At 43.5% G+C, this 27,174-nt stretch overlaps 5 protein-coding genes across 5 annotated transcripts; 3 read left to right on the top strand and 2 right to left on the bottom strand.

Annotated features, from left to right (window-relative positions):
- Positions 1-4,317: 4,317 nt before the first annotated feature.
- PCYB_132310 (small GTP-binding protein domain containing protein) lies at positions 4,318-5,748 on the top strand (the record flags this gene model as incomplete). The annotated part of the gene is made up of 1 exon (XM_004224255.1): positions 4,318-5,748. A coding segment is annotated over one exon (1,428 nt), but the record flags the coding sequence as incomplete, so codon positions are not given.
- A 449-nt stretch (positions 5,749-6,197) lies between these two features.
- On the bottom strand, positions 6,198-7,124 carry PCYB_132300 (hypothetical protein; the record flags this gene model as incomplete). The annotated part of the gene is made up of 1 exon (XM_004224254.1): positions 6,198-7,124. A coding segment is annotated over one exon (927 nt), but the record flags the coding sequence as incomplete, so codon positions are not given.
- A 2,797-nt stretch (positions 7,125-9,921) lies between these two features.
- On the top strand, positions 9,922-11,700 carry PCYB_132290 (glucose-6-phosphate isomerase; the record flags this gene model as incomplete). Its single annotated transcript, XM_004224253.1, has 1 exon — positions 9,922-11,700. The coding sequence occupies one exon, from the start codon at positions 9,922-9,924 to the stop codon at positions 11,698-11,700; it is 1,779 nt and encodes a 592-aa protein (XP_004224301.1).
- Positions 11,701-13,716: 2,016 nt separating this feature from the next.
- Positions 13,717-19,003, top strand: PCYB_132280 (hypothetical protein; the record flags this gene model as incomplete). The annotated part of the gene is made up of 4 exons (XM_004224252.1): positions 13,717-14,306; positions 14,643-18,384; positions 18,528-18,644; positions 18,817-19,003. 4 exons carry the CDS (start codon positions 13,717-13,719, stop codon positions 18,862-18,864), a joined length of 4,497 nt encoding a protein of 1,498 aa, XP_004224300.1. The 3' UTR covers positions 18,865-19,003.
- A 1,007-nt stretch (positions 19,004-20,010) lies between these two features.
- Positions 20,011-27,011, bottom strand: PCYB_132270 (hypothetical protein; the record flags this gene model as incomplete). Its single annotated transcript, XM_004224251.1, has 2 exons — positions 20,011-20,086; positions 20,296-27,011. 2 exons carry the CDS (start codon positions 27,009-27,011, stop codon positions 20,011-20,013), a joined length of 6,792 nt encoding a protein of 2,263 aa, XP_004224299.1.
- Between the last annotated feature and the right edge of the window lie 163 nt (positions 27,012-27,174).

The following is a 27,174-nucleotide window of genomic DNA, read 5'->3' as shown; positions in this document are numbered from 1 at the left end:
AGGCAGGAATGGAAAATACAATAACTCGGTATATTTACCTAACGAAAAAAAAAAAAAAAAAACAAATCTATGGGATAAAAAAAAAAAAATTATTTGAGGTGTGTGAAAGTATGCTTTGCGTTGCGGCAAAGGAACGAAATGGTGATAAGCATCTAGCAAGCATGCGAGTAATCGCGTTGGTAATCTGACTAGTAAGCTCACTGGTGAGCGCACTACTGAGCGTTCTGATGATGACCGTTGAGCTCACACATAAGCACGCCAACAATCGTGCCAAACGCCTTACGGAAGGAACGCCCCACGGGTGACGTTAGCGCCAAATCTCTATGCGCACAGGGGAGGATCAAGGACTGCACTCTTTTGGCTCACAAGGGGATGTACCATACGTAAGCACATTAAAAATATGAATATGCTCGCGAGGATGATTGCCCGGAAATAAACCCCACGCAAGCCTGTTTCTAACTTGGCATTTTGTTGCTACACGTTTGTAAATCTACTTTGAATGGTCGTATGCACTCAACGTGATATTTTTTTTGTATGCAATGCTTGCACAAAGGGAAAAAAAAAAATTGTGCACATGTGCTGACTCGCTGACGCAGTGATGCACTCCCTCCTCCAATTTCGCTCCTCCAATTTTGCTCCACCAATTTCGCTCCACCGATTTTGCTCCTCCGATTTCGCTCCACCGATTTTGCTCCTCCGATTTCGCTCCACGAATTTACAATTTTCCAAAAGGTTCTGTGTTACATAAAGGAGTTACTTTCGAGTGTAGCGGCAGGCACAGCTGTTTTGCTCAACGTTGCATTTTTGTCCCTATCGTAAAAAGGGAAAAGTAAGGACAAAAAAAAAAAAAAAAAAGGTCAACGAAAAAAGTTGTGACGGGCTACAGGTGATATCTCTTTTTTTCCTGTTAAGATGCTGACTCGTAAAAGATTTCAACTTGGCGGCATTCGCCAAAAGGCACGCGAGATTTTATCCTACACGTGTTTGGAAGAAAAAGCGCGTTGTTAAGTCAAATGCAGAACTGGTGAGACGCATGAGAATATGTTTGAGCTGTGCACATGTGCACGTATGCACTTACGTACGTATGTACCTACGCGTGCGTTTGTGTGGCTGCTCGCCCGAGGTGCTTCCGCCTAGCAGGTACCATCAATTTGTTGAGGGACATGCGTATGGAGTAGTGAAAAATGAGAAGCGAGTGTTCCAATCGGCGAAGACCTTTTTTCTTCTTTACCACTTAAGGCCCACCAAAAATTGTTCACAAAACATTGCACGGAAGTTTTGTCACGCGCGCGTTAAAAAAATTCTCGGGGAAGCAGCTCAGAAAATGGCTACATGTCCATGTGTGTATAGACGATTACATGTGTACAAGCTTGTGTGTGTATTCCATGCACATATGGGGATTTGAATAAATGCGAAATGAATGCCGTTAGGAAGAAACTCGCACGCAAAGAACAAGTCTTACGCGAAGGGTTACACGGATAACATCCATGTAGAGTGTTAAATATGATATTATATCACTTCATAAAATTGGGGATATGTTCAAATGGGGGGGATGATAATATTTCTGAAGGGGTGAAAAATGCCTTTCCCGTCGCATCGCTACTTTTTGCTGCGGTTTTTTTTCCAGACGAGCGGAAGGAAAAAAAACTCATGTGAAGAAAACCCACGTGTAAGTAAAAAGTAGTAAGTTTTAACTTAAGTCAAAGATGTATATATATATTATACCCCCGTAGCTGGCACGACGACGTGACGCCGTTCGCTCTTTGCACTATATAGTGATAAAATGAACACAGATGTTTTTTAAAAAAAAAAAAAAAGGGGGTGGGAGAAGTGCAAAAAATGAGTGTATATATAGTATATATTATACATGCCATACATTTGTATATATAATATAATATGCAAATATATAATGTCACACGTGGGTGTTTACGCGCGCGGCGGAGCCGCCACGCTCCTGCGGAAAGCAATGGTTGAAATGAGAACTGGCTGATTGAAATGGGCCACCATGCTTTAAGCGCATAGTGAAGGATAAAAAAAAAAAATGGATAGGATAATCGCGTCCGAACTGTGCGCTTGTTCAACGGAAAACGATGCAGCGCTTTTGAATTAACCCTGCTTGGCGCCCGTAGCAACCTCTTTAACAAAAAAAAAAAAAGCGCAGCGAGTGGCACGATCGGCTGCAAATCGTATGCTTGGCCTTTTAGAGGCGGGCGACTTGAGGTGCACCACGCATTTATTTGGTTAACTCTTCGGGAACATGGCACCTCGTAGTCACAGCTTTGCGATGCTACGCAGTAATGCCGTTACGGTGATGTTTCTCCAGTTCGATATTTCCCATGTGGCAATCTTGCCCAAGTGGAATATCCACTCTCTACCGCCTTCCACCGGCGCGCATTCCTTTGCCCCTTCTACATGTCTGCACCTAGTGCATCGTAAAAATTGTCAAAAAAATGTGTTCACATTTGTGCGTTGAAGAAAGGAATCCCATCGCAGGGGTGAAAAGCGGTCAGTAACAACAGTGTCCTTTCGCGTATGTTTCAAAAATGAAACGGAATTGCACCAGAAAGTGGCAAAATGCGGAAAAGTGGGGGGGTTAAAAGGGAAGAAAAAAAAAGAAAAGAACGAAAAAAAAGAAAAGAAAGAAAAAAAAGGAAAAAAAGAAATACGTATCATAACGCAGCATAACGTAGCGTCCCGTAGTGCGCCGTAACGCCTGGTAACACCGTCCCACGCAGCACCAATCGTGCGAGGTGCCGCACCTTTCCCCCCACCTCGCAGGCCAATTCGCAGGCCAATTCGAACAAAATACCAGCGCAAAGCGAAAACGCTGCTCCCCACAGCCTTTCCGTTCAAAAAGGCCATCAGAAAAATAAATGCGCGTATTTTAAAGTTAGACTTTCCAAGTGCAAATTATTTTTTCAAAGTGCGCAAAATTCTGTTGCAAAAAAAAAAAAAATACAACACCATATACAGAACTGTTCTATTATGCGCACGGGGTGGAAGTTTTTTTAATCACACAAATTGTTAAAAAAAAAAAAAAAAAAAAAACACTTTGGAATAATCACATATTTTTAGCATAACATGTAATATGTCTAAATGGGCCAAATGGGATAGTAGAACAAAAAAAAAAAAAAAAAAAAAAATTTGTTTTTTTATCCACCCATTGGACGGATAGTTCTCCCTCCTTTTTGCACCTTTGGTTTTCCCCAAACGATATGTCTGAGCTTGTTAACCTTTTCCCCCTATTTGAGGAAAAAAAAAATGTGGCATACAAAAAATGGAATGAGCTCCTAACGCTTTCGTAAATTTTGCCATAAGTAGAAGGAAATCCTAATCGCTTGATGTAAAAAACGAAAGAGGAGGAAGAAAAACGGCTTTTCACCTTTTCCCTGTTGTCATCACGACGCAGTGGAAAAAGTTCATCACGAGCTTTGTATGTACAGGTTTGAAAAACGCGGCATTCCCTTTGCGAAAACGCAAAACAGCGCAAAAAAAAGGGAAAGTGCTTATACCCAAAGAAGTTCATCCAGTTAGCGGAAAGGCAAAAAAACTTGTAATTATCGAAAAGAATATGTTTTGAATTTTTTTTTTTTTCGAAAAATGTGACATGCGGGCGGGACATCACCTCACGTCGCCTATAGCATTGGCAAACCCTTTACGCAATCGCGCACCAGTGCAAATGAACCATTTTGAGCACATGCTATTTATCTTTCCTCATATAATGAAGTGCCAAAAGGAAAAACTCGATTCACTCCTTTTCAAGGACTTCAGCATTTTAGTGCTATCACATGGTTGTTAATAAATTTTTTTTTTTTTTTTTCCTCCGTTATTTTGACCACCCCAATGCTCAACCGTTCAACCTGGGCTTTGCTTCCAAAAGAGGAACCCCGTTTTAGGGGCACCAAAAATTCTTAGCAGTGTGGAGGGGAATTGGTGAAGCTCATCTTCACGCGTTGTGTCCTCATAGACCGTCTGGCTAAATCTGCAAAACGACACATCCCTGGTTGGTGCATCAGTCAGCCAATCCTCAAACCGCAACACAGCAACGCAGCAACGCAGGAGCACTGTAAAAAATTCCACGAGCGGGGAGGGTAACAAAAGGAGACACCTATGCTCATTTTTTTCTCATTTTTGGGGTGAAACCGAAATGGATCTACCTGCGTCCGGTGGCCTCCCCCAAATAAAAGAAACCACCAAATGAACGCACACAGGTTGTGCATGTCCCCCCCCCCAGTGTGTACAAATCAAAATGCTGAAATGTGCAGGGTACCTATTTGGCCCACTAAATACGAAGCCCAAATGTACCCCACTTTTCAGTTCGCGGAATTTCTCCATTTTGGAAAGATACATAAGGGCGAAGCCGCTGTCGCACGAGTTGAAAATTAAGGAGGCGAAAAATGAAGGGATCAAAGGTGAAGGGGCCAGAAATGGAGAGGAAAGAAAGGCCAGTGAAAAAGGCGCAAGCACATATTACCCCCCAAATATAACTAGAGGAGTTATACCTAAAAGTGCCTACATGAATATGTGGAAGATACCAGAACAGCCGGCAAATCCGAAATTTCTAAAAGTGGCACTAATTGGGGCCCCCAATGCAGGGAAAAGCTCTCTCCTAAATTCCATTTTGAATAAAACGATTTCAGCAGTTTCGCCAAAAATTAATACCACCAGACAGGACATAAAAGGAATATACACAAAAGACAACGTTCAGCTAATTTTTATCGATTCACCTGGTATTGTCCCGTCACATAAGAAAAAAAAGTTTTGTAAAGAATTAGTGAGTTATGCATGGAAGGGGTATGAGGAAGCAGACTTGGTTTTATTTATTGCGGACACTGTGAAGAGGCCAACACATGACGTGCTCAACATAATACGAATGCTAGCACCCAAAAAGGTAGAAGCATACAGCAGTGGGAGCGAAGATGAGGGGGAAACGGAGCACTACAGCTTTAACCATCCCAGTGAAGACAATGAGCAGGAGGAACATTTCGAATGGAAGGGAAAACCGCAAAGCGATTTGAATAGCGGCTCCACTAATGAAGAACTTTACGAAAATTCCCCAAAAAATGTGCAAAAATTCGTAGAGTACTTCTCCACCGCAATGGAAAAAGAGGCCAAGTATAGCGACAAAAGTGTCAAAGAAAACTTACTTAAAAACAGGAAAAAAATTATTGAATCGTACAACAATGATGTAGACAGTAAGAACACGCCGAATGGTGAATGGGAACAGCAAAAGTTGGTCCCGCCGGTCATACTCGTCCTGAACAAAGTAGACTTATGCACAAACAATAAGTGGGCCAATGCGCGGGCCAAGGAATTTATGAGCAACGGGAATTTTGACAACATATTTTTTATTTCCGCAAAATATAACAAAGGTGTTGAAGAATTACTGGATTATATAGCCAAATTTAAGGCGAAAAATCAATTTTGGGTGTACCCCAAGGACTCCAACACAACTTTGACCAAAGTACAAGTCGTTGAACAGCTGATTAACACTTATTTGTATTGTTGGTTTAATAAGGACGTCCCTTACAAAATCAAGCACAACATGCTGTCATGGTGTGTGAATTTGAACAACTCCCTCATAATTGAATATCAAATTGTTGTGAAAAGCCAAAAGGTTGCTAAAATGATTTGCGGCGTTCACAACAAGCTTATAATTAACATGCGCAGAAATGTGTCTTACAAGTTGACGCAGCTGTGGGGCCAGAATGTCTACGTGCATATCCACGTGAAGTCGGTTAGCACTTAACCGGGAGAGGCGCACGTGCGGACATGCACTGCGACGAACGGCGCATGTGTCCAACTGCGGATGTCACAAACTGTGGATGCGAATTTACCTGAACAAGTCAGGCATAATGCATTTGGGGGGCACATCAGCTAGCCAGAAAAAAAGCAAAAATTGCACGTTTTATCGAGGTTTTCTTACGTGTGATTTTACCCCGACGATTTTAAGCCCCAACGGGGTTGCCATTTTAGCATTTTTTTTTTTTTTCTCCTATGGGGAAAAGTATGCACTTGCAAAGTGTGCGGGGGGAGTCGGTGGCTAGCTGTATGTACACACATACATGCACAAAAAAAAAAAAAAAAAAATCAGTCCAATTAAATTTAACACGCTTTAATGCGTTTTAACACGCTTTAATGTGTCTTAATTCGCTTTAATCCAATTAAAAATTTTGAAGGGCTGAGAAAGCCTACTTCACGTCCGGCCAGGTAAACCTCGCGTGCGTGAAGTTGTCCTCGGGCAACTGGCGAACAAAGTGGTACATCCGTATGCAGTAAACGGTTAAGTCTATTAACTCTCTGGAGTTCTTAAACTGGTCTTTCTCGTTGTAAATGTGATTAAAAAGTAAGTTGCAAATATTTCCCGCGTAGAACTCTTTTCCTATGCATTCATCCAACCCGATGCAAAAGCCTAGGGAATATTCTTGCATATTAATTAAATACGTGTTGAAAGAGAACTCAGAAATTTTGTACTTGATGAGTAATGCCCTGTAATAGTCCCATATGATTTCCCACAGAAGAATCTTTAAATATCGATTATTCATCGTATTTAACTTGGCGCAATAAATCCACACGTGCATACATAAGAAGTACATAATTTGACGAACGTCGTTTTGGTTTATTTGAAATTTTACAAACAGTTTTTCATTGTTTATTCTTTCGTACAGTGGAGAAACAAACACGTGAATATTTACTCTGTACCTCAAAACGATATTGTTGTACAGGTAATTTATAAGGGGAACATCCCGAACCTTTTCCATCAGACTGTTTAAAATTTTCACATAATAGTGGCCAAAGAGGCTGCTGTCACTTTTGATGTGATTCAAATTGGAGTTTAATTTTTTGTAGTATGTAGAGGTGTTCATATTGTCCTTATAATTTTTAACGCCTTCGTGCATGACATGCCCATCTACATTTATGTCGCTGCTTGCAATTATGCGAAAATGATTTTGTCTTAGTTGTGCTTCCTCCTGGGGCGTGAGTATGTACTCACAGTACGACTCGTTTGTGGTCTTCCATTTTAAGTTTTTGTTACTCAGCGCGTTGTTGATTAGGCATTTGGACCTTTTGAATGTCTCAAAGGGTTTGAACTTTTGGCAGCGCCGGAGGAGGAACTGGTTCATTTTGCGCGCGTTGTTGGAGGGGGGTACATATATAATGTACGCGCTGCACGCTTGTATCAGTTTCTCTCATCACACGCGCATGTTTGCGTACACATAAGGGTACATAAGCGCTGCTGTTATTCAAAGGCGTAATTGCGCGACCTTTTTAAAGTGGGATGTCCTTTGCGCACGCTCCTCTTCGATTATACAGGGGACTTACCGCGCCGGTATTTTTTACTTTTTTTTTGAAGTAGCGAAAAATGCAATAGGGGGGAAGTACCTGGTCATGGAAACGCACGCGGGGGGTTATGCGTACAAAAAGAAATTTACATTTTTTTAGGCACTTAAATATGCATATGCCAATTTGCGGCAGGGACGAATATAATGCACAGCTGCGAAAAATGAAATGGGAGGTATATGCTACACCATCTCCAGCTTGGCAATTTTTCCATTTAAATGAAGGTTACAGGAGCGAATAGGGATTTTTTTTTTTTTTTATGGCTGTATTTATTTAAAATAAAATTATTTGGATCCTGCGAAGACATTCCTTTCAAAATAAGGCGCTAGCGTTTATATGTTATATGTGTGTATTTTTTTTTTTTTTAAACATAGGAGGGGTAAAATGGCACTAGCTAAATTTGAAAGCTGAGGGGCGTAAATTTGCAGCTAACTTGCACTTCCCTCTCTAAAACGTTTTTTTCCTTCGCGCAGTTAAGACATGAATGTATTTTTTCCTCCCAATTGGCAAAGCGGATGCAAAGCATGGCATACTAGTGGCATTCGAAGCGTAACTTTATCAGGTAACTTTTTAGAGTAACCTTTTTAGAGCAACCTTTTTAGCGTAACTTTTTAGAGTAACCTTTTTAGCGTAACTTTTTAGAGTAACCTTTTTAGCGTAACTTTTTAAGCAACACTCCAGAAGCGTACCTTTCAGCTGCAGCAATCACGTGACGGTGTTAACGCCGCGCGCACTCGCGACAGCCCCGGTGAAAGGCACAGCCTATTCGTTGCCGTCAAATGTGTCAGTGTAGCGAATAGTATTGCCACTCCGGGAGAGCAGAAGCGGTAAGCGGAATGCAGCCGCGTGAGTAGCAACAAAAATAAGGGTGAACAAACTACATCGAATTTGCATTAAATATATTCGAATTTTTCGTAAAATTTGCCCCAATTTTGTGTGAAGGTTAGCCACATATTTCGTCAATTGGGGGGGCGGTTTTTCTCCTAATGGTCGGCAATATTTTGGCAACGCTACGCCAAAGCGTGACCGCCGAGAGAAGAACACGTATTATATATACCACTTCGCAAGGGAAAGAGTTCAGTTATTTTTCACCCCCCACCCCCTTGCAACGTTGACTACTAAATTTATAATGTGCCTAACCTGTCGTGCGTAAGTGGGCGAACACTTGTCGAATTCTGGAAACCGGAAAACTGGCAATTTGGCAAACTTTTGACAAACTTCTACAAACTTTTGGCAGAATTATTTTCTTTTTTTTCGTCGCAATTATTTACATTTCTTACAAGTTCACCTTTTTGGTGAAAATTGCATGACACCCTCTACGCAGCTTTAGTTGCTATAAATTTGCTGCATGTGAGAACTTGCAAAAAAAAAAAAAAAAAAAAAAGTATATTTTGCTTCCTTTTGCGTAAAACATCTATCCATACCTGCGTGACAGCTACTACATGAGCGCGAGCTTTGGTCAGCACCTCTGCTTTTGGCGCATACGTTTGAAACTCTCACAAGTCGTTCCAGCGAAGGAACAGAACGGAGTTAAGAAAAGTGAACTCCCTATATATATTTTTTTTTTTCGTTTGCCAGCCGTGTACATATTTGTTTGGTGAGAACTTATACATAGCATAGAGGAATGAACAACTGTCATTCGTTTGCAACCTCGAAATGAACGATAAAGCTTGCGAGCAAATCGCACTTTCGACCAACCAGGGAAAAGTGCAAAAATATTAACGATACAGGAAATCACCCCTTGAGCCCTTTCCAATTGCTCACGTACGTCGCTGCAATTTTGGCGGTGTTACATAATCAGAAGAACAAATTTTTTTTTTTTATGTTCAAATTGGAAACCCGCAAAGGCACACGGACGTGCACGTGTACGAGTGCGAATACGTACGTTCGCATTTGTGTACTTATGCATATGTAGCAGCGCGTGCTTGCATGTCCCCCCGAGTGTGTGTTTGGAAGCGAGCATCCCTTCACTTGGTGCGCTAAGATAACTGCATTAGTAACTTTCCCTTTTCGTTATTTTTTGCCAAAAATTGGCCACCTTTTTTGGCACTTTTTTTGGCACCTTTTTTGCCAACTTGTTTGCCAATTTTTTACCATTTGATCGGACGAGCCACCTCCGCGGGGAAAACCGAAATAGGTGTAATAGCATTGTTCTGTTTGCCCCCACGGGAATTTGCCCCTGACCACCACGTCAAATGCGAACACGTATGTATGCCTGTGTTTAGGTGACACCACGCGGACACGAATTCCCTTCCAAGCATTACCATCCACTCAGCACGGTAACGCGTTGGCGAAGGTGGGAAGAAGGGATTTGTCCTCTACTTGATCGAACATTTGATCTGCCGTGACGTTGTTTAGCGGCGTTGTGCCGCTTCACTGTGACGTTGTGCCGTTTCACTGTGACGTTGCTCGGCTCCACTGTGACGTTGCACCTCTCCACTGTGACGTCGCGCCGCTCCACCGCTCCACCGCGCCACTTCCCTTCTTCGCCACTTCCCTTCTTCGCCACTTCCCTCCTTCGCCACTTCCCTCCTTCGCCACTTCCCTCCTTCGCCACTTCCCTCCTTCGCCACCGTAACCATGGACGTGACCGGGCTGAAGAGCTACAAAGATCTGGTGAGCCTGAGCGAGGAGGAGAAGAAAGTAAACCTGAAGGAATATCTGAAGGATAAAGAGAGGTCAGAGTTGCTAATAAAAAGGTTTAAGAATTTCTACATGGATTTGTCTCGCCAAAGATATGGAGCAAAGACGTTGAGCAAGTTAATTGAGTACGCAGAGGAAATTAAGCTGAAGGAAAAAATCGAAAAGACATTTAAAGGGGAAAAAATGAACATGACAGAAAATAGAAGCGTCCTTCACACAGCCTTGCGTATACCAATTGAAAAAATTAATACACACAAAATTGTAATGGATGGAAAAAATATTCTTGAAAATGTACATGACGTGTTAAAAAAAATTGAAGCATATTCAGATAGCATTCGAAATGGAACTACAAAGACTTGCAAAAATACCAAGTTTAAAAATTTAATATGTATAGGTATAGGAGGATCATACCTTGGCACGGAGTTTGTGTACGAGGCGATGAAGTACTACTATTATAATACCACGGTGGAGGAGAAGAAGAAGAAAAAAAAAAAGGCAGACGATGAGGGGGGATGCAAAAATGACGCGGATAGTAATTTCGATATGGATTATGATCAAGACGAAATAATTAATATACGATTTTTGGCCAACGTGGATCCAAATGATATCAACAGGGCTGTACACAACATTGAACAGACGGACACACTCGTTGTGATCATTTCCAAAACGTTTACAACAGCGGAGACTATGCTGAATGCGAGGTCTATCAAACATTGGCTAAGCTTAAAAATAAAGGATGAAAAAGAATTGAGTAAGCATATGGTTGCAGTCAGCACAAACTTAAAACTGACGGACGAATTTGGCATAATGCGAGAAAACGTATTTGAATTTTGGGACTGGGTAGGAGGGAGATTCTCTGTAACTAGTGCAGTAGGTATTCTACCTCTCTCCATTGCATTTGGTTATAAAAATATGAGGCAGTTCCTCAATGGCTGTCACGATATGGATGAACATTTTTTAAAAACAAAGTATGAAGAAAATATTCCTATCCTCCTAGCGCTAACGAGTTTTTACAACAACCAATTTTTGGATTGTAAAAATGTAGCCATTTTGCCATACTTTCAAAACCTGCTAAAATTTGCTGCTCATATTCAGCAGCTATCCATGGAGAGTAATGGAAAAACGGTGGACCGAAGTAACAAGCTTATTAATTATAACACATGTCAGGTATTTTTTGGAGAACCAGGGACCAATGGACAACATAGCTTCTATCAGTTAATTCACCAAGGACAAATAATTCCTGTAGAATTGATCGGCTTCAAATACTCACACTTCCCTTTACATTTCCCTAGTGAAAAGGTTAGTAACCATGATGAACTCATGACTAACTTTTTTGCGCAGGCTGATGCTTTGGCCATGGGGAAAAGCTTACAAGAGGTAGCTCAAGAAAATGAAACGAGCAAAAGAAAAATGGCTCCAGAATTGCTAACACATAAAGTTTTTCAAGGAAATCGACCTTCCACTCTGCTACTGTTTGATGAATTAAACTTTTACACGTGCGGCTTGCTGCTCTCTCTGTACGAATCCCGAGTTGTCGCCGAGGGATACCTGCTCAATGTCAACAGCTTCGACCAGTGGGGGGTTGAGCTGGGCAAGGTCCTGGCCAAGGAGGTGCGCAACTACTTCCACGAGGTGCGATCCAAGAAGGAGCCCGCCGCCACCGCCCACGGGTTCAACGAGTCCACCAAGATACTGCTGGCTTACTACCTCAGCTAGGAACGCCGTCATCGCGCGAGCGCCGATTAGCGCAATTACCGTGATTAGCGTGATTAGCGGTGATCAGCGTAGTTAGCGTAACTAGCGGTGACAAGCGTAATTAGCCTAATTAGCGGTGACCAGCGGCGATTTGCGTAATTAGCGGCAGGTTAGCTGCTCCCCCGCGTGACCCGTTCGCCTAGCCCATTTGCAGCGGAGCGTCGTTCCCGCGGTGCAGCGCGCGGACAAGTCCATGCCCACCTTGCGTGACTGTAAAAATTATTCATTACCCTTTTTTGCACGTAATTTAACAGCGCGCTCGAACTCACGCCGACGAGTGTGTTTTTGGCCGTGCTGTCCTAGGGAGCATGCGTATTTGCCGATGCACACGCACGTATGCCCCTGTGCTCCTTTGATTCTGAACTATTCGTTTTTTTCTCCCCCCCCTCGTATGTCTCCCCGTCTGTCTGTCTCTTCAAATTAATTATTTATTTTTTTTTTTTAATATTCGTGTGGATCATGTTGGCCCATGTACCTTACTGATGTGCCAAACAGAAAAAAAGGAAAAATGCGAAAGGTTTTTTCTATGCCCATACAAGCGGCACATGTGCACACATGCTCATATGCGTGTGTTGGTACGCTTGCGCCTACGTCCTCGCTTGCGCAGGTGGGCCCACATCACCAAACACGTTTTCAATTTGCAATAAAAAAAAAAAAATGCCACGATAGGGTTTTCATTCCCCGTGCACGCATATTTATGCGTACGCAAATATTAACATTCTTTGGAGCAGTACTCCTGTACTTGTAAAATTTTTGTCGCCAAATGAGACGTTAAAAATTGAACGAAGCAGTTTAACCGGAGTAAATATGCATCTTCATTTATGCAAAAGGGGGTCTACCTATTTAACTTTCTTCGACCTGTCAGTGGAGCAACAGAGGTGGTAACTCACTGGGCATAAGCTGAACAAGTAGCATTATCAGTGACGCATCCACGAGATGGGAGTTTTCGTCGATGGGACCAACCCAAGAGGCAAAAATAGGAAAATTACGAATTGGGAAGAAGCGCACACGAGCGTTTGTTAAACTTACAACTGTGTTAAAAGTGGGAAACTCGGAAAAGTAACCTTCTTCGATGCGTGTACAAAATTGCAAACGTGATAAGATTGAAAAAAGGAAGAAAAAAAAAAGAAAAAAAAAAAGAAAAACGATCCGCGAGTCACTCAAATTGCATGACTCTTTATAGTTTGCCTGTATATCTACTCACCCCTCCGAGTGTGTACAAAAAAAAAAAAAAAAACTCCTATACAATGTAAGGGGCAATTTTAAAAGGCGTAACGCTTAATTCGACGGGATAGTAGGTTTAGGGGCGAAGCTAAATTGGGCATTAACAGAACATGTTCATGAGAGTAACCCCAAGTTGTTTCCTTTTGTTAGCGGCGTTTGGCTAAGCCCCTTGCTAGATACATTTACTCCTTCTTTCGTTGTTTTTTTTAGCTTTTTTCGTTTTTTTAGCTTTTTTCGTTTTTTTTAGCTTTTTTCGTTTTTTTTAGCTTTTTTCGTTTCTTTTATTTTTTTTCGTTTCTTTCATCTTTTTTCGTTTCTTTTATCCTTTTTTCGTTTCTTTTATCTTTTTTTGTTTTTTTTCGTTTTTTGCCTACCCTTATGGTTTAACCCTTGGCAATCTGTTTCCGCCTGGGTGACGAGCGCCGGTGCGGCTTCTGCTCGAAGGCACGAATGTCCGAACAAGTTCCCGCCTTGGCTGTCGCGGGAGAGGTCTCGCATGTGAAGCTCGGTCCAGTGTGACACACTAAGGGGGAAAGGTGCCACAAAAAATCCACTCATCTAATGATAACAGTTTTTCTTTTTTGGTTTTCGTGCCAGGAGTTCCATGTGCTCCTGTCACCAGTTGATACACTCATTTATGTAGGGGGGAAGAGAGGGGCCGTTCTGGAGGCACACGGAATCGTTTCTTAGATACTTCCTCCGGCGAGCACGCAGAGCAAAGGGCATCCCACCTGATGGAAAACGAGAGACAACATGATAATGATACGCACGCTGATCGAGAGGGTCGTGTTTGTGGCCATGCTGATCGGGTCTTCCTACTTCTTCCTGGATTTCATGTCAATATATGATGTCTCCATTCGGTATTCAAGTCTGCTGGCTCTGCTCCTGATATACGTCGTGTCGTACTTGCTAGCCATTCTGCCGGAGATAACCAACTCGATAAAGTATACCCTATTTTACAAAACGAGGAAGCAGAAAATTTACTCGTACTCTTTGAAGAAGGAAGATTCACTGAGAAGGAAAAGCAACGATAAGGATTTAAAGATCGACCATTTGGTGGACACCAGTTTTTTGTATATGAACCAGGACCATTTCGAAAAGGTGAACTTTGGCCGTGGGTACTCGCGGGGGGGGAGGCGATTGTCTGGCGGGGGAATCGACACGTTTTACAGCGGGGAGGGCCAGTCCAGCGAAGAGGGCTCCTCCTCAGGGGGATGTGCCCCCATGGGGGGAAGTACCCCCATGGAGGATCGCCAAGCGAACCCCCCGAAGCAACGGCAGGGGCAAAGACGACGAGGGAGAAAAAGAGGCAAGTACAGCAAAAACGAAATAAACGATTACGTGTTGAAGAATGCAGGGAAGAACAAAAAGTACATCATAGACAGCTGCGAGGAGTTTGAAAAGATCTGCCTGAACGACCGGAGGAAAACGCTGAAGATGAAGGACCGGATTATCAAGTACATCGAGCTGAACGGCTCGGAGGAGGAAGGGGAGAACATTGATGGGGCTAACTTCGATAGGGGCAACGCGCGGGACTACTCGAAGAAGCGGAAGAAAAAGGAGAAGAAGGAAGGAAAGCACTTAGGATCGTTTCTCTACGACACCAAGTATCTGAACATCCAAAACGAAGAGTGCACGGAGGAAAGCATTCGATTCCAGAGGAACAAAAAAAAGTACAGGTGCTTCATGCTGAACAATATGTTGCACAAAAGGAGAGGTATCAACAAATGGAAGACTAGTTACTTCCCAGAAATGGAGTCAAACACGAACAAGTACACACTACACAGCTTCTACGATCGAAATAAACATGTACAAAAGGACACAGATTTCTCCAGGTGGCATAATTTATTCCTCAAATTTATAATCAATATAAAAGTAGTTTTCGTAAAGTTCTGCAAAAATACTTCATTCATTATCTCCGATTTGTTGATAACTCTCATGTTGAATCTCGCTTGGCTTAACGTGTACAAGCATCTACGAAGGAATAATGTGGCTACCGACACGGGTATGTTTAACTGGAATACGGAATACATCCCTGCCTTCTTCACAAGGATCGAAGCGTATATACAGTACTTTATCCTGTACGACGTATGTATAAAATTTTTCCTTTTTTTCTGTGCGAAACATATTTTAAGTTTCTGGTTTTTGTTAAATTTACTGAATAGCCCTTTTTTCTACCTACTAGTTTCGTACTTAACGAATTGTCCCTTGAGGAAGCATGGGTGGCTATACCTGACGTGTCCATTTCGCTTTCTGAATTTTTTACGAATAGAAAATTTGTTTGGCCAGAGTAACAACCATAACAAGATAAACATCCCAGTGATTACACTATCTGTTCAAATTTTAGTTGTGATATATACCTATGCATGTATCCACCTGTTAATTGAGCAACCGTGTAGAGGGGACTATCAAATATATGATTACGTTTTTTCTGGGATGCAAACCGTGACCACAGCAGCTATGGGAAGAGGGACATGCTTCCCCTACACGTTGCAGTCCAAAATTACACATACCTTTTACATATTTATGACATTCACATATATACACTACAAAATAAGGTATCTGAAGAACCATATGGTAGAGGAGAAAAAAATATATGGAAAAATACCAAACATTGGTGCCAGATATTTTGTCATCATAGGTCACATGAAGCCGATAGCTCTCTATGTGATCATTAATGAGTTACAATCCACGTACAACAATTTAGATGAAATTATTTTTCTAACAAGTCTTCCAGTTAAATTTTACTTAAATATCATTCGTCTGCTGAACAAAAAAGGGTCCTGTCAAATCAGTCTTTGTCTCTACGATTTGAATAAACCATTTCCACTCAAAATAAAAAAAATAATTTCTTTCAGTAGTGGAATTTTCATATGCAACAACGTCATGAATACACACCATAACATAAATAACGACATGGAGACTCTAAAAAGGTATAACGAAATTAATTCCCTCGGACCTTTTAATAAATATATTTCTATCTTCCTGAACAATATGTGTAATAATAACATTTTGCTCAAACGGAGCAATCGGAATATTATTTGCCTGAACGAACTGAAAATGAAGCTTTTTGCGAAAACGTTGGATGACTGTCCTGGTATGTTTCTCCTCACTATTCTCTTTTTTATAAATACACCACAGAAGTTGAAATCTAAGCACACGTATATTTTGAGCAAATATTTTGATAACTTGGAGGAGGAAGTCAATCCGGAGACTCCTCCTTTTGGTTCCTCCACTGAGGGGGGCGCCAGCGATCGGGAGGAGAACCACCTTGCGGGGACGTCCACCCGCCCAAGTACATGCAAAGGGGGGGATCGCTACAGGCGAGGCGAAACACACAAACAGTATACTCTGCACAAACAGCATACTCTGCACAAACAGCATACTCTGCACAAACAGCATACTCTGCACAAACAGCAAACTCTGCACAAACAGCAAACTCTGCACAAACCCTACACACGGAGCCGCTTCCCCTCGAGATGGCTACACCTGTTCAGTGGAAAAAAGAGCCAGCGATCCCCCGAGGGAGACCACCCCAACGGTAAGCAATCCCGCGAGAGCAATTTCTACAAAATTGACGTCCGCACAGGGGATACAACAGAGCAGAGTTCACAACGCACGAAGAGAAGTAGCAGACCATCCACATCGATCCTGAAAAGAGTGAAAAGCATTACCCAAGGAGGGACAAAAAACAAAGTACCATTCAGAAGTTTCCTATCTCACGAATTCGATGAAAACATGTGTTACAATTCGTACAATAATTACTTGCACTATATGAAAGGAATAAAATACAACATATACAAAATTAAGTTACCGGAGAGCTTTCTCAATTTCCATTTTATCACCATCGTACAGTACATGTTCATGAATTACAACGCCTTCCTCATAGGCATCATAAATGAGTACAACGAGGTGATCCTAAACCCTGTTCATTTTGTTTACACCTGTCTAGATGTGCAATTTATTCTCCTCACAGATAAGTATAACATTCTACAGAAAATACAAAACCTGAAGAAGGTGGAACTGGACTGGTTGACTTGTATAGACTATGTGAAGATTAAAAAGAGTGACTCCTCAAAGGGGGGGAAATACAAGAGTGAGCCGGAACCCAGTGCTGGTCACCACTACTGCAGTGAGATGAACAAGCTGAAAGGTCAACCCGGGGTTTACTTCAATCCCGTGTTGAGTATCCTTCGTGTCGACAATTATTTGCAGGCCTTGCAGTTCTTCCGCATCAGGCGAGAGGGGCAAGCTAGCCAGGCGGTTAACCAGCCGATGGACCAACCGGGCAAAGCGGTTAACCGGCCGCTGCACAAACCGGGCAGAGAAGCCCACCACGCGCACGACGACTTCATCATCCTGATCTACTGGCCTCAGTCTATCAACACCTTCCTGAAGGTGCTGCACAAGCGGAGGAGACACAACATCGTCATCCTGAGCGACCAAATTCCGTCGTACATCCACAACAATAAGTTAGCCAAGTACAGCATCTGCTACATACAGAAGTCGCCGCTGTCCCTGTACAATTTAATCCTCGCAGGAATCCTGCGTTGCAAAAAATGCGTCATTTTTAAAAATTATTTAAAGTTGAACTCCCATTATAACATCATATCGTATAATGAAAAGGCCAAAAATATTAACTACTTTGAGTACATGTGTGAACATAACGACAGTGATCTACTCATCATCTTTAACAACATACAAAATATTTTTCGGAGGAGGGACATTAACGATGCCTTGGTGGATTATTACATACGCGAAGAAAGTAAGAAATCAAAAGGGTATGATAATTATTTACTCCAAAAAAAAATGACAAAAAAAAGGAGCATTCAAAGTGGGCATGCTGAACAGGGAAACAGCCATGCTGTGAATGTCCAACTAGTGCAAAAAAAAATGGACCAAGCATATAAAAATCTGGTGAATGATAAAAATAAAAAAACGAGGAAAAAAAATATTTACCTCCTCATAGAGCTAAATAACACACTTTCCGTCCAGTACTTAAACAACGATGTGTATACAAATATCGACATTTTAAAAAAAAACAAAAACAAAGTGATGAATATGAACAAGGCGCATAGTTTGCTCTTCATCGAAAATTACAAAAAACAAATACAATTTTTTAAGTATGGGAATTTGCTTGTGGAAAATATTTACAAAAAAATTGAGCACATTTTTGTGGACAATTATTATTTCTATTTGTATTTTTTACAATTCACTTCCGCCAGTGTCTTCATCGATGAACTTATTTATCACTTCATTGGGTATACCTTCCCTATCAAGAACAACTCGCTCAGTATCGGCACCATTGAAGCCTTCATAAACGGCACGTACGCGGACAGCTCAAAGAGGATAAAATCTGACTTGCTCCTCAGGCGCATAAACCCAAAGTACCACTCCAGGAATTTCTTCTTTCTCTTTCAGGTGGGTTCCATAGCACTCCAGCGCAGCGGTGGAAGTGTGGCCAGCCACAACGTGTGCTACTGCTCGGGTGTGGCGCCACCTCGAAGTAGCACCACCTCGATGTTGCACCCCCTCAACGCGATTCCGCCGCCCCCCCTCTGCAGAAGTACCTCAAGAAGGGCTCCATCGTCATCGGCATTTACCGCTGCAACGAGGAGAACAACATGAGCATCGTCATCCCCTGCCCCCAGCGCAACTTCATCATGCACAAATCGGACAAGGTACCCAGAAGGCCAGCTGCAAAGCGGCCACGGTGAAGCGGTCACCACTGAGCATCGCTTGCCCCAAATGTGCAGTCACGTCCCCCAAATGTGCAGTCACGTCCCCCAAATGTGCAATCACTTCCCCCATTGCAAATGTGCCCCTACTACACATCGCTCCTCTTCACCGCAGGTCTACGTCATCGAAAGCGAGTACAGAGCCAAGGAAGGAAATCCCTAAGGAGATCAGAAGTCTCGAAATATGCAAATGTTCTCCATCTGATGGTGATAATTCACATTTTCGAATTCGTCTACGCGCGAGGAGTTAATGGAGCAAATGTGGAAGCTTTCAATGTTTTTATTTTTAAGTGCCATTTTTTTAAAATTCATGTCATGCGCGTTGCAAAAACGGACATTTTTAAAACTGTCCTCATTTTCCCACACTTGTTCTTCTTGATTTCTGTGGCTGGAGCAAATTTTTTTTACCTTCACGTGATATTTATGTGTATTGTGCGAATCAGTCGCGTTGAGCGAGTCCATCGTGTTGAGCGAGTTAATCGCGTTGAACGAGTTAATCATGTTGAGCGAGTCAGTCGCGTTGAACGAGTCAGTCGCGTTGAACGAGTCAGTCGCGTTGAACGAGTTAATCATGTTGAGCGAGTCAATCGCGTTATGTGCGCTAGTCACCTTTTTTGTGGCGCCCCTTTCCTGTGTCCGTACATCGTTCGAGTTGCTAAAGTAATCATATGCACTACATATGTTTTTCAAAATGCAACTCTTCGAGTCAGATTCATCCCTGTGCCAAGTGTTTGTACATAAAATTCCTTCGCCCATGTTGCAGCATATTTTGCGCTTCCTCTGGTCATCATACTGATGGGGCGTTTGCAGTACGTTGTGATTTACGGTGAAGAGGTTGTTTTTTTTTTTCTTCGTTTTGAGCGTCATGTCTTTGTACAGCTGTGACTGGGTGTAGAAGCTGGTGGTACCGTCCATTTCGCTCGTAGGGAAGTTCCCCGTGCGTAGGATGCGCTCGGGAGGGAGTGATACCTTCCGGGTTGGCATTCCCCTTTGGAGACGTGACCCCTGCTGGGTTGGCATTCCCCTTTGGAGGCGTGACCCTTGCTGGGTTGGCATTCCCCTTTGGAGACGTGACCCTTGCCGGGTTGGCATGCCAGGTTTGGTCGCCTGACCCGCATGGACTAATCGACGCATCTGACTTTCCTGACTTGACCTCCTCGCACCCTTCTCCCCCAAAGAGCCATTCTTATAATCCACGAGGACCACACGATTTGCCCCATCCGCCTTGCCACGCATTTGGTGCTTCGCATCAGCGTAGCCGAGGAAAATTGACGCGCCTCTACTGTCCTTCAAATTGTTTGCCCTTTGGCTATTCGCGCAAGGAAGCTTCGCCGAGGTGTGCGCGCCGTTGGTCTCGGGAGAAGGCGTGTCCGGATGTGTCCTCCCTGCGCGGTGGTTGGAAGCTGAGCGGTGGTTGGTTGCTGAGCGGTGGTTGGAAGCTGAGCGGTGGTTGGAAGCTGAGCGGTTGTTGGAAGCTGCGCGGTGGTTAGCAGCCCCCCTGTAGGCCTCCCCCCTGTAGGCCTCCCCCCTGATGTGTGCCCCGGGTCCTACACGGTTTTCCCTACACGCGCCGCATTTGTCTCTCCGGTTGCACCTCCTATACTTGTTGATCATGTGATTATTTTTATTGACGAGCATCTTGACCTTCCCGTTGGGAAATTCCCCACTTACACCTTTGCATTGGAATTTGTTCTGAAGGAATTCGAAGTGGTAGTCCCACTCGTTTGACGGAGCACCCCCGAGTGAGTCACCCGAGTGAACGTAGTAACCATTCAAACGAGTACCATCCTTTTTGCGGAGGCAAATGTGGTGATTATTTATCTTATTGGAAGTTATGTCGGGACTGCTTCCCCCTTCAAAGGGATAGTAGTCCCACTGTGCAAGTACCTGTTGCCCATTCTGCTGGTTCACTATATAGGGGACGAGTTTCCCATCAGGGCACTTCTGCACCATGCATGGGACGTTGTTATGATTACCTTTTAAAATTGCATTTGGGGTAATCCACAGGCTCTTCGGAATCCTACTCCTGTTGCTATTTGCATAGTGAGGGAAATATAAGTGGACAAAATTTCCATCTGCTTGTTCTTTATAAGGCCCCTTCTTCTGATAGGCATCCCCCTGTTTGAGACAATAAGCATGATTAACACCTTGTACGTTGTTAATTCTCCCATGAGTAATGATGCTGCTTTTATTAGGGTGCCCTCCCGGAAAATACACATGTGGTACCATGCCTCCTCTACATGGGCGATAACATTTCAACACCTGTTTGGTACTCAAACGTTTTTCACTCCTCTTCGATTTGCTTAACTTATGTTTCACGTAGTTTAGGAAGGCCACCCGTTTCAGTTTCTGCTGACACGAGTCTAATTTCCTTTCGTTGTAATTGCTAAAGAAATGGAGCTCCTTGAATTTTTTATCCATTCGCAATTGTGTGTTGTCTTCCCCTTTTAGTCTTGCTTCATACCTCTCAAGTGAATAATTATTTGGGTTATTCTCCTCTACCTTATCTGACTGATGTGTTGCTTTCTTGTTGCTATCCTTGTGAAGAAGTAGCATCGTATGCTTACCATCTAATTTGATCTCACTAAGGGGATTACTTCCTATGGGTGTTTTTCTCTCCATTGTGGTAGCATCCCATACTGTTTTACCCCTACGAAGGCTGTTCATCTTCTGGATGAGAACATCTGCGATACATTTTTTCGTCATGCTGTTTATCTGATTAAATAATTTGCTTTTGCTGCCTAGTTTGTTCGTTACTAGACATATTTTTTCGCATTTTAATTTTTGCAGGAAATAGTTTTTCGCCCGGTCCATGGAGCCATTGGTGGTTGAAACGTCCAGCTGCAGTTGGTTACTTTCACGCTGTGCGTACCCGGGATGGTCTTCCCGTTCGAACGATTCATCTCTACATTTGAGCGATAGGCGGTTGTTTTTACTCCCCTGAGGAGCGTGCACAGTTTGTTGATTGGCCTGCTCCGTCTGCTCAGTTGTCTCCTCCACAGGTTGCAGATCCTGCGTTGTCTGCAGACCCTGCTTTGTCTGCAAATCCTGCTGTCTCTGCTGACATTCCTGCTTCTCCTTCGAATGCGTTAGACGCAAGCCATCTTGGCTACCACAGATGTCCTGTTTGGGGGTTCCCACCTGCGCCTCGCCGCCCCTAAACACTTCTCCGGTTGAGCTGTCCATTCGATCGTTCTCATTTAAAACTGCATGCCGTATGTGCCTACCCCTGTTTGCTTCGCCAATATCAACACCTTTTTTATCCGTGACGATGGAGCAGCTAGGAGAGCCACAGACAGAACTCTCTACGGACAGCGCTGTCTCTTCCTTCGCTCCAAGGTCTGTGCCCCTTTGCGCCCAATGCCCATCGGTGTGTACATTCGTTAGGGGGTTCTTCCTGCCCTTCTTTGGAGGCTTCTTCCGAGGTTTCTTTCGAGCCTTCCTTCGCGATCTCTTCACGTTAGTGTCAGGATTAGGGTTAGGGCCAAGGTCAGGCTCAGAGTCAGCGTCGGGGTCAGCGTCAGAGTCAGCATCAGAGTCAGCGTCAGGGTCAGCGACAGACTGAATTACCCCCTCGAGGGCTTCATCTCGATTGCTAAAGTTGTGCACGATCGTTTTGATGTTGTCCGAAATGTCCTTTTCCATTTTCTTGTACTTCTTGTTAAACATTTTTTTCATTTTCTTCAGACAACCCCTTTTAAAATCCTTCATGATACGGTTCTGCAGATGTGAGTACAGTTGGTGGGCCTCTACCGAGGTCTGCACGTTCAGTTTGAAGTCTGCTTCTGCGTCTGACTCGTTTTGCATGCTTTGCGTGCTCGTTGGGGTTTGCTCTCGTTTGGACGTTTTTTTTATCGCCCCTTTTTTAGCCCCTTTTTTAGTCCCTTTTTTAGCTCCTTTTTTAGCTCCTTTTTTAGCCCCTTTTTTAGTCCCTTTTTTCGCTCCTTTTTTCGCTCCTTTTTGCTTCCCTCTCTGTTGTTGATTTCCCTTCTTCGTTTCTTCCTCCTCTGTGCCCGTGTCCGCGTATTCACTATTCACGCCCTCGAACGAGTGGAAGAAGTTGCTAAGTGATTCCATTTTGAACCCGTGGCGGAGTTCTCTGTTCTTGTACGTGTTGAAGGAGAAGGCATTTTTTCTCAGAAGCACTTTGTCGCCGTGCTCCTCGGGTAGTTCCTCCTCTGCTGAGTCGTCTACTACTAGGTCCTCCGCTACTAGGTCTTCCGCTACTGTCTCGTCGGCTTCCACCTCATCTACCACGTCACCTACCACCTCGTTGGCGTTATCATCTAGTGCTTGGTTTTCCGCGTACGCCGGTTCCCTTTGTACCACCTCCTCCAATTCGCCAATTTCCGCTTGTCCAGGTTCGTCTTTTTCCTCTTCGTCCTCTTCGTCCTCTTCATCCTCTTCGTCATTTGCCGTTTCACTGGGTTCCTCCTTTTCGAGCAGTCTCTCTTCACTCGGTTCCTCCTTTTCGACCACTTTCTCTTCACTCGGTTCCTCCTTTTCGACCACTTTCTCTTCACTCGATTCTCCATGTTCCTCATTTTCCGTATCCCCATGCTGGTTATCTGACTTGCCATCCACCTCGTCAGCCATCTCCTCTTTAAGTATGTCCTCCTCGTCTCCTATTTCCCCCCCCGCATCCCAGAACGCATCGAACTTTTTAGTCTCGGAACCCACCGTGAGAATGTCATTGTCGATAACCGTCTTGAATATTTCTTCGATGCTTTTTCTTATTTCCATTTCCATATTGTTTTGAATTTCCTCCTCGGAGTTAACAACTTTGCGCGTATCGCGTGGTTCTGCATCTACTTCTTCCTCTTCCACTTTTTCTTCCATTTTTTCTGCGTCATCCTCATCATTGTCTTCCTCCTCTTCTTCTTCCTCCACTTCTTCCTCTTCTTCTTCTTCTTCCTCTTCTTCTTCCTCCACTTCTTCCTCTTCTTCTTCTTCTTCCTCTTCCTCTTCCTCTTCTTCCACTTTTGCTACTTCCTCTTCCTCCACTTTTTCTATTTCATCTTCCTCCTCTTCCTCCACTTCTACTTCCTCTTCCACTTTTTCTACGTCTTCTTCTCCCTCTTCTTCCTCCATTTCTACTTCCTGCTCTTCTAGTGAGTCGCTTCCCCCATTTTGCAACTCCTTTCCCACGTGGAGATGCCTTTCCAAGTGCACATTTTCCTCTCTCCCCAAATTTATCGTGCCAATAAAACATTCCTTGTTAATTGCATCGTCCGAATGGGATTCCTTTTTCTTTTCTTCACGTTGGTCGCACTTTTCTGCGCTGACTGAAGCGTCACTTGGTCCATCCTCCCCAGTGTCACTTTGGCTGTTTGTCCGCGATCGAATTTGGCATATACTGAGGCTATAATTGGAGCCGCTGCTATCGTTTTCGTGGATGCCTTCGTTGCTGCCTTCGTTGCTGCCTTCGTTGCTGCCTTCGTTGCTACCTTCGTGGCTACCTTCGTGGATACCTTCGTGGCTACCTTCGTGGCTACCTTCCTGGCTACCTCCTTTGCTACCTTCCGCGTGATCCCTTCTCCCTCCGCGTATTTCCTCCATAAAGGAGGATTCGATGTACCCTATGCTGACGTCGTAGCTTTCCTTACTGCTGCTGCTGAGGGAAATATTTCTGCTCCTGTTGCTTCCGCTTGCGTCTTCCCCTTTGTACAAGTCACTGCAACTTTCGCTGCGTGTGTTCCTGCTCGAAATGGCTTCCCCTTCACTGGGACCACTGCAGCTTTCGTGCCTTTCTTCCTCCATTTTTGCTACTGCTTCCTCTTCACTAGAACCACTGCAACTTTCGTGCCTTTCTTCCTCCATTTTTTCTATTGCTTCCTCCTCACTGGGACTACTGCAACTTTCGCTACTCCCCTTAACCTTAACAATATCTTCCTCCCCGCTGAACTCACTCCCCATTTCTTTACTTTCTATCCTCTTCATACTACTACCCTCCTCGTTGAACCCACAGCAATTTTTAATAATCCCATCCAATGACGACTCACTGTCTGTCTTCCCAGCGCACTCTCCTTGACTGTAACGAACACTTGCCTTTTCAATACTCTCATTGGAGGTGCCACCAACAATTTCGCTACTGAAATTTTGGTTGCCACCACATGGGATCATTTCTCCTGAGGAGTGTACCTCCCTGTCTATACTGAAATCCATTTTGAAGCTCTCCTGTTGGTAATCACTACCGTATGAACTCCTTCCAACATCACTGTGTCTGTTTTTGCATTTGACCAAATCAATCACGTCGTTCATCTCCTCTTCCGGATGAACACCGGGAATGTGTTCTTCCTTTATCGATAGGAAAATATCTTTTAAGCTTATTATATCCTCCGAGAGCATATAATTATTTTTTTTATTTTCCTCTCTTTGATTTTTTACATAATCGATATATACATCTTTGCAGTTGGCACAGATTGAAATTTCTTCCTCCTCATTTTTATAGCAGTCATACGTTGGCATGTTTTTTATTCCATTTTGCAGATGATCACAGGTGTGGCTTTGTTTGATTGCTACGTGGTGGTGATTTTCTTCATTTCCCTCCTTTGCTTCATTTCCCTCCTTTGCTTCCTCTCCCTCCTTTGCTCCCCTTTCCATTTTGTGATACCCCGTTTTGTTTTCCAGAGAGTTGTCCATGCACACATCGGAGTAGCTCTCCACGTCTGCATATGCTGTGTCTTTCTTTTTGTATTTCAATTGCTGCCCTTCCGAGTTTGGAGTGCTGCTCCCGCTGCTGAGCCGGTACATAGACGAACCTTGCCCATCCCGGCGGGGGCTCTTGGGGCAGCTGCGAACAGAAACAAATCCTTCCGCCTTGTTGGTGTCGCTATGGGAAGGGGTCTCCGTAAAGGGGTTAGAAGTGTTTTCCCCTGCGTGTGCGTTCACGTCTGCCTCTACACCTGCGCCTTCATCTGCGTCTACATCTGCGTCTACACCTGCGCCTTCATCTGCGCCTTCATCTGCGTCTACATCTGCGCCTACATCCGCGCCTACATCTGCACGCTCTTTTGCGCGCTTCTCCTCCAGGGTTGCACCCCTTAGCGCGTCGTTGGAACTGCCCCTCCCAAACTGACTCATGTAAGATCGCCTCCAACCCTGACTTGACACATACTTCATTAGCCTTTTCAATTTTCTCGACCTGTAAAAGGTCTGCAGCTTCTTCTTCAGCATACAGTAGTATAAGTATCTGAAAAAATGGCACTTGTTCATTTTTTTTTTTTTCCTCCCAACTGCATTTTTTTGCTTCCTCTGTAAATAGTAAAATGTCCTACAGCGGTTGAACCTTTTCTTAATTTTGCTCCTCATAAGGATTTTCTTTTTATTTAATTTTTTTTTAAAAAATAATATTTTTTCGTTCTTTGTAATGTATATATATTTTTTCAGGATGGCTGATATTCCGACGTACTGTATTTTTGTTTTTCCTTTTTTTATTTTGTAGCTGTTTACTTGGTCTTCCATTTTTTTCTGGGGTGTCCGTTTTGCTCTTTTTTTCTTATCTCGCTTTTGGGGCCCCTGTTTGGTCTGGCCTCGTCCTGTTTGTGTAGGGAGTGTTTTGTGTCGTCCGCCCTGAGGTTTCCCCCCGCTCGTGTCATCCGCGCTGCTCTCGTTGCTTCCATCGCTGTTGTCATCGCTGTTCGCATCGCTGTTCCCATCGTTGCTTCCGTACATGCCGTCATCGTTGCCGCGATCGCTGTTTTTGTCGCTGTTTTTATCGCTGCTTTTATCGCTGCTTTTATCGCTGCGCGAACTGTCCGTGTCGTATATATGCATGTAGTTCCGCGCGCACTCCCTCTCGGGGCACCTGTCATTGGCGACTGGTTCAAAGGTCTTCTGCTGATAGAACAAGTCATCTCGCTCATTCTCCCTCAACGTGTTGTAGTCACTCTCGTCCGTGTAATCGTAAATCGAATAAAAGGACTTCATGGAGGATACTCCATTGTCTTCTTCATTTATTTTCCCAAGTGAGTTCCCTTTGGAATCTGCACAATTGTTACTATTCCCATCCGGGTTATCCATTACATGTTCGCTGTCTGCATCTAACTGATGATTACTAGCTTTATTTCCATCAGAACTTTTAATTTCGTAAAAAATGGAATCATGAGAATTCTTTTTAGAATTATTATTCCTTTGAAAAAACCAAAAGTAGTTTTTCATGAAATTTATTTTCCCTGCATTACTATTTTGATTATTACTTAAATAGTCCCCCAAACTTGAAATGCTTTCTTGGGAACTTCTCCCACTGCAGTTGTTTTGGCTCCGATCATTGTAGCAGTAAATACTTTTTTTCTTGCTGTTAATGTCCATTTGGTTTTCTTAAAATTAGAGCTTTTTTGCGAGGTGTAGTTCGTTTTCCCGTGTAGCTGTGGTGTAGGCACAAGGGGGATAGATCAAACGGACAATTTGTATTTTGCCAGCGCTCCTCGTTCAAACCCTTCGTGACACAGCTGCGCCTGGCGCCGCTTACAAA

Source organism: Plasmodium cynomolgi, chromosome 13 (genome assembly GCF_000321355.1).
Source record: "Plasmodium cynomolgi strain B DNA, chromosome 13, whole genome shotgun sequence".
NCBI classification, from domain to species: domain Eukaryota; phylum Apicomplexa; class Aconoidasida; order Haemosporida; family Plasmodiidae; genus Plasmodium; species Plasmodium cynomolgi.
This window is presented reverse-complemented; position numbering and strand designations above follow the sequence as displayed.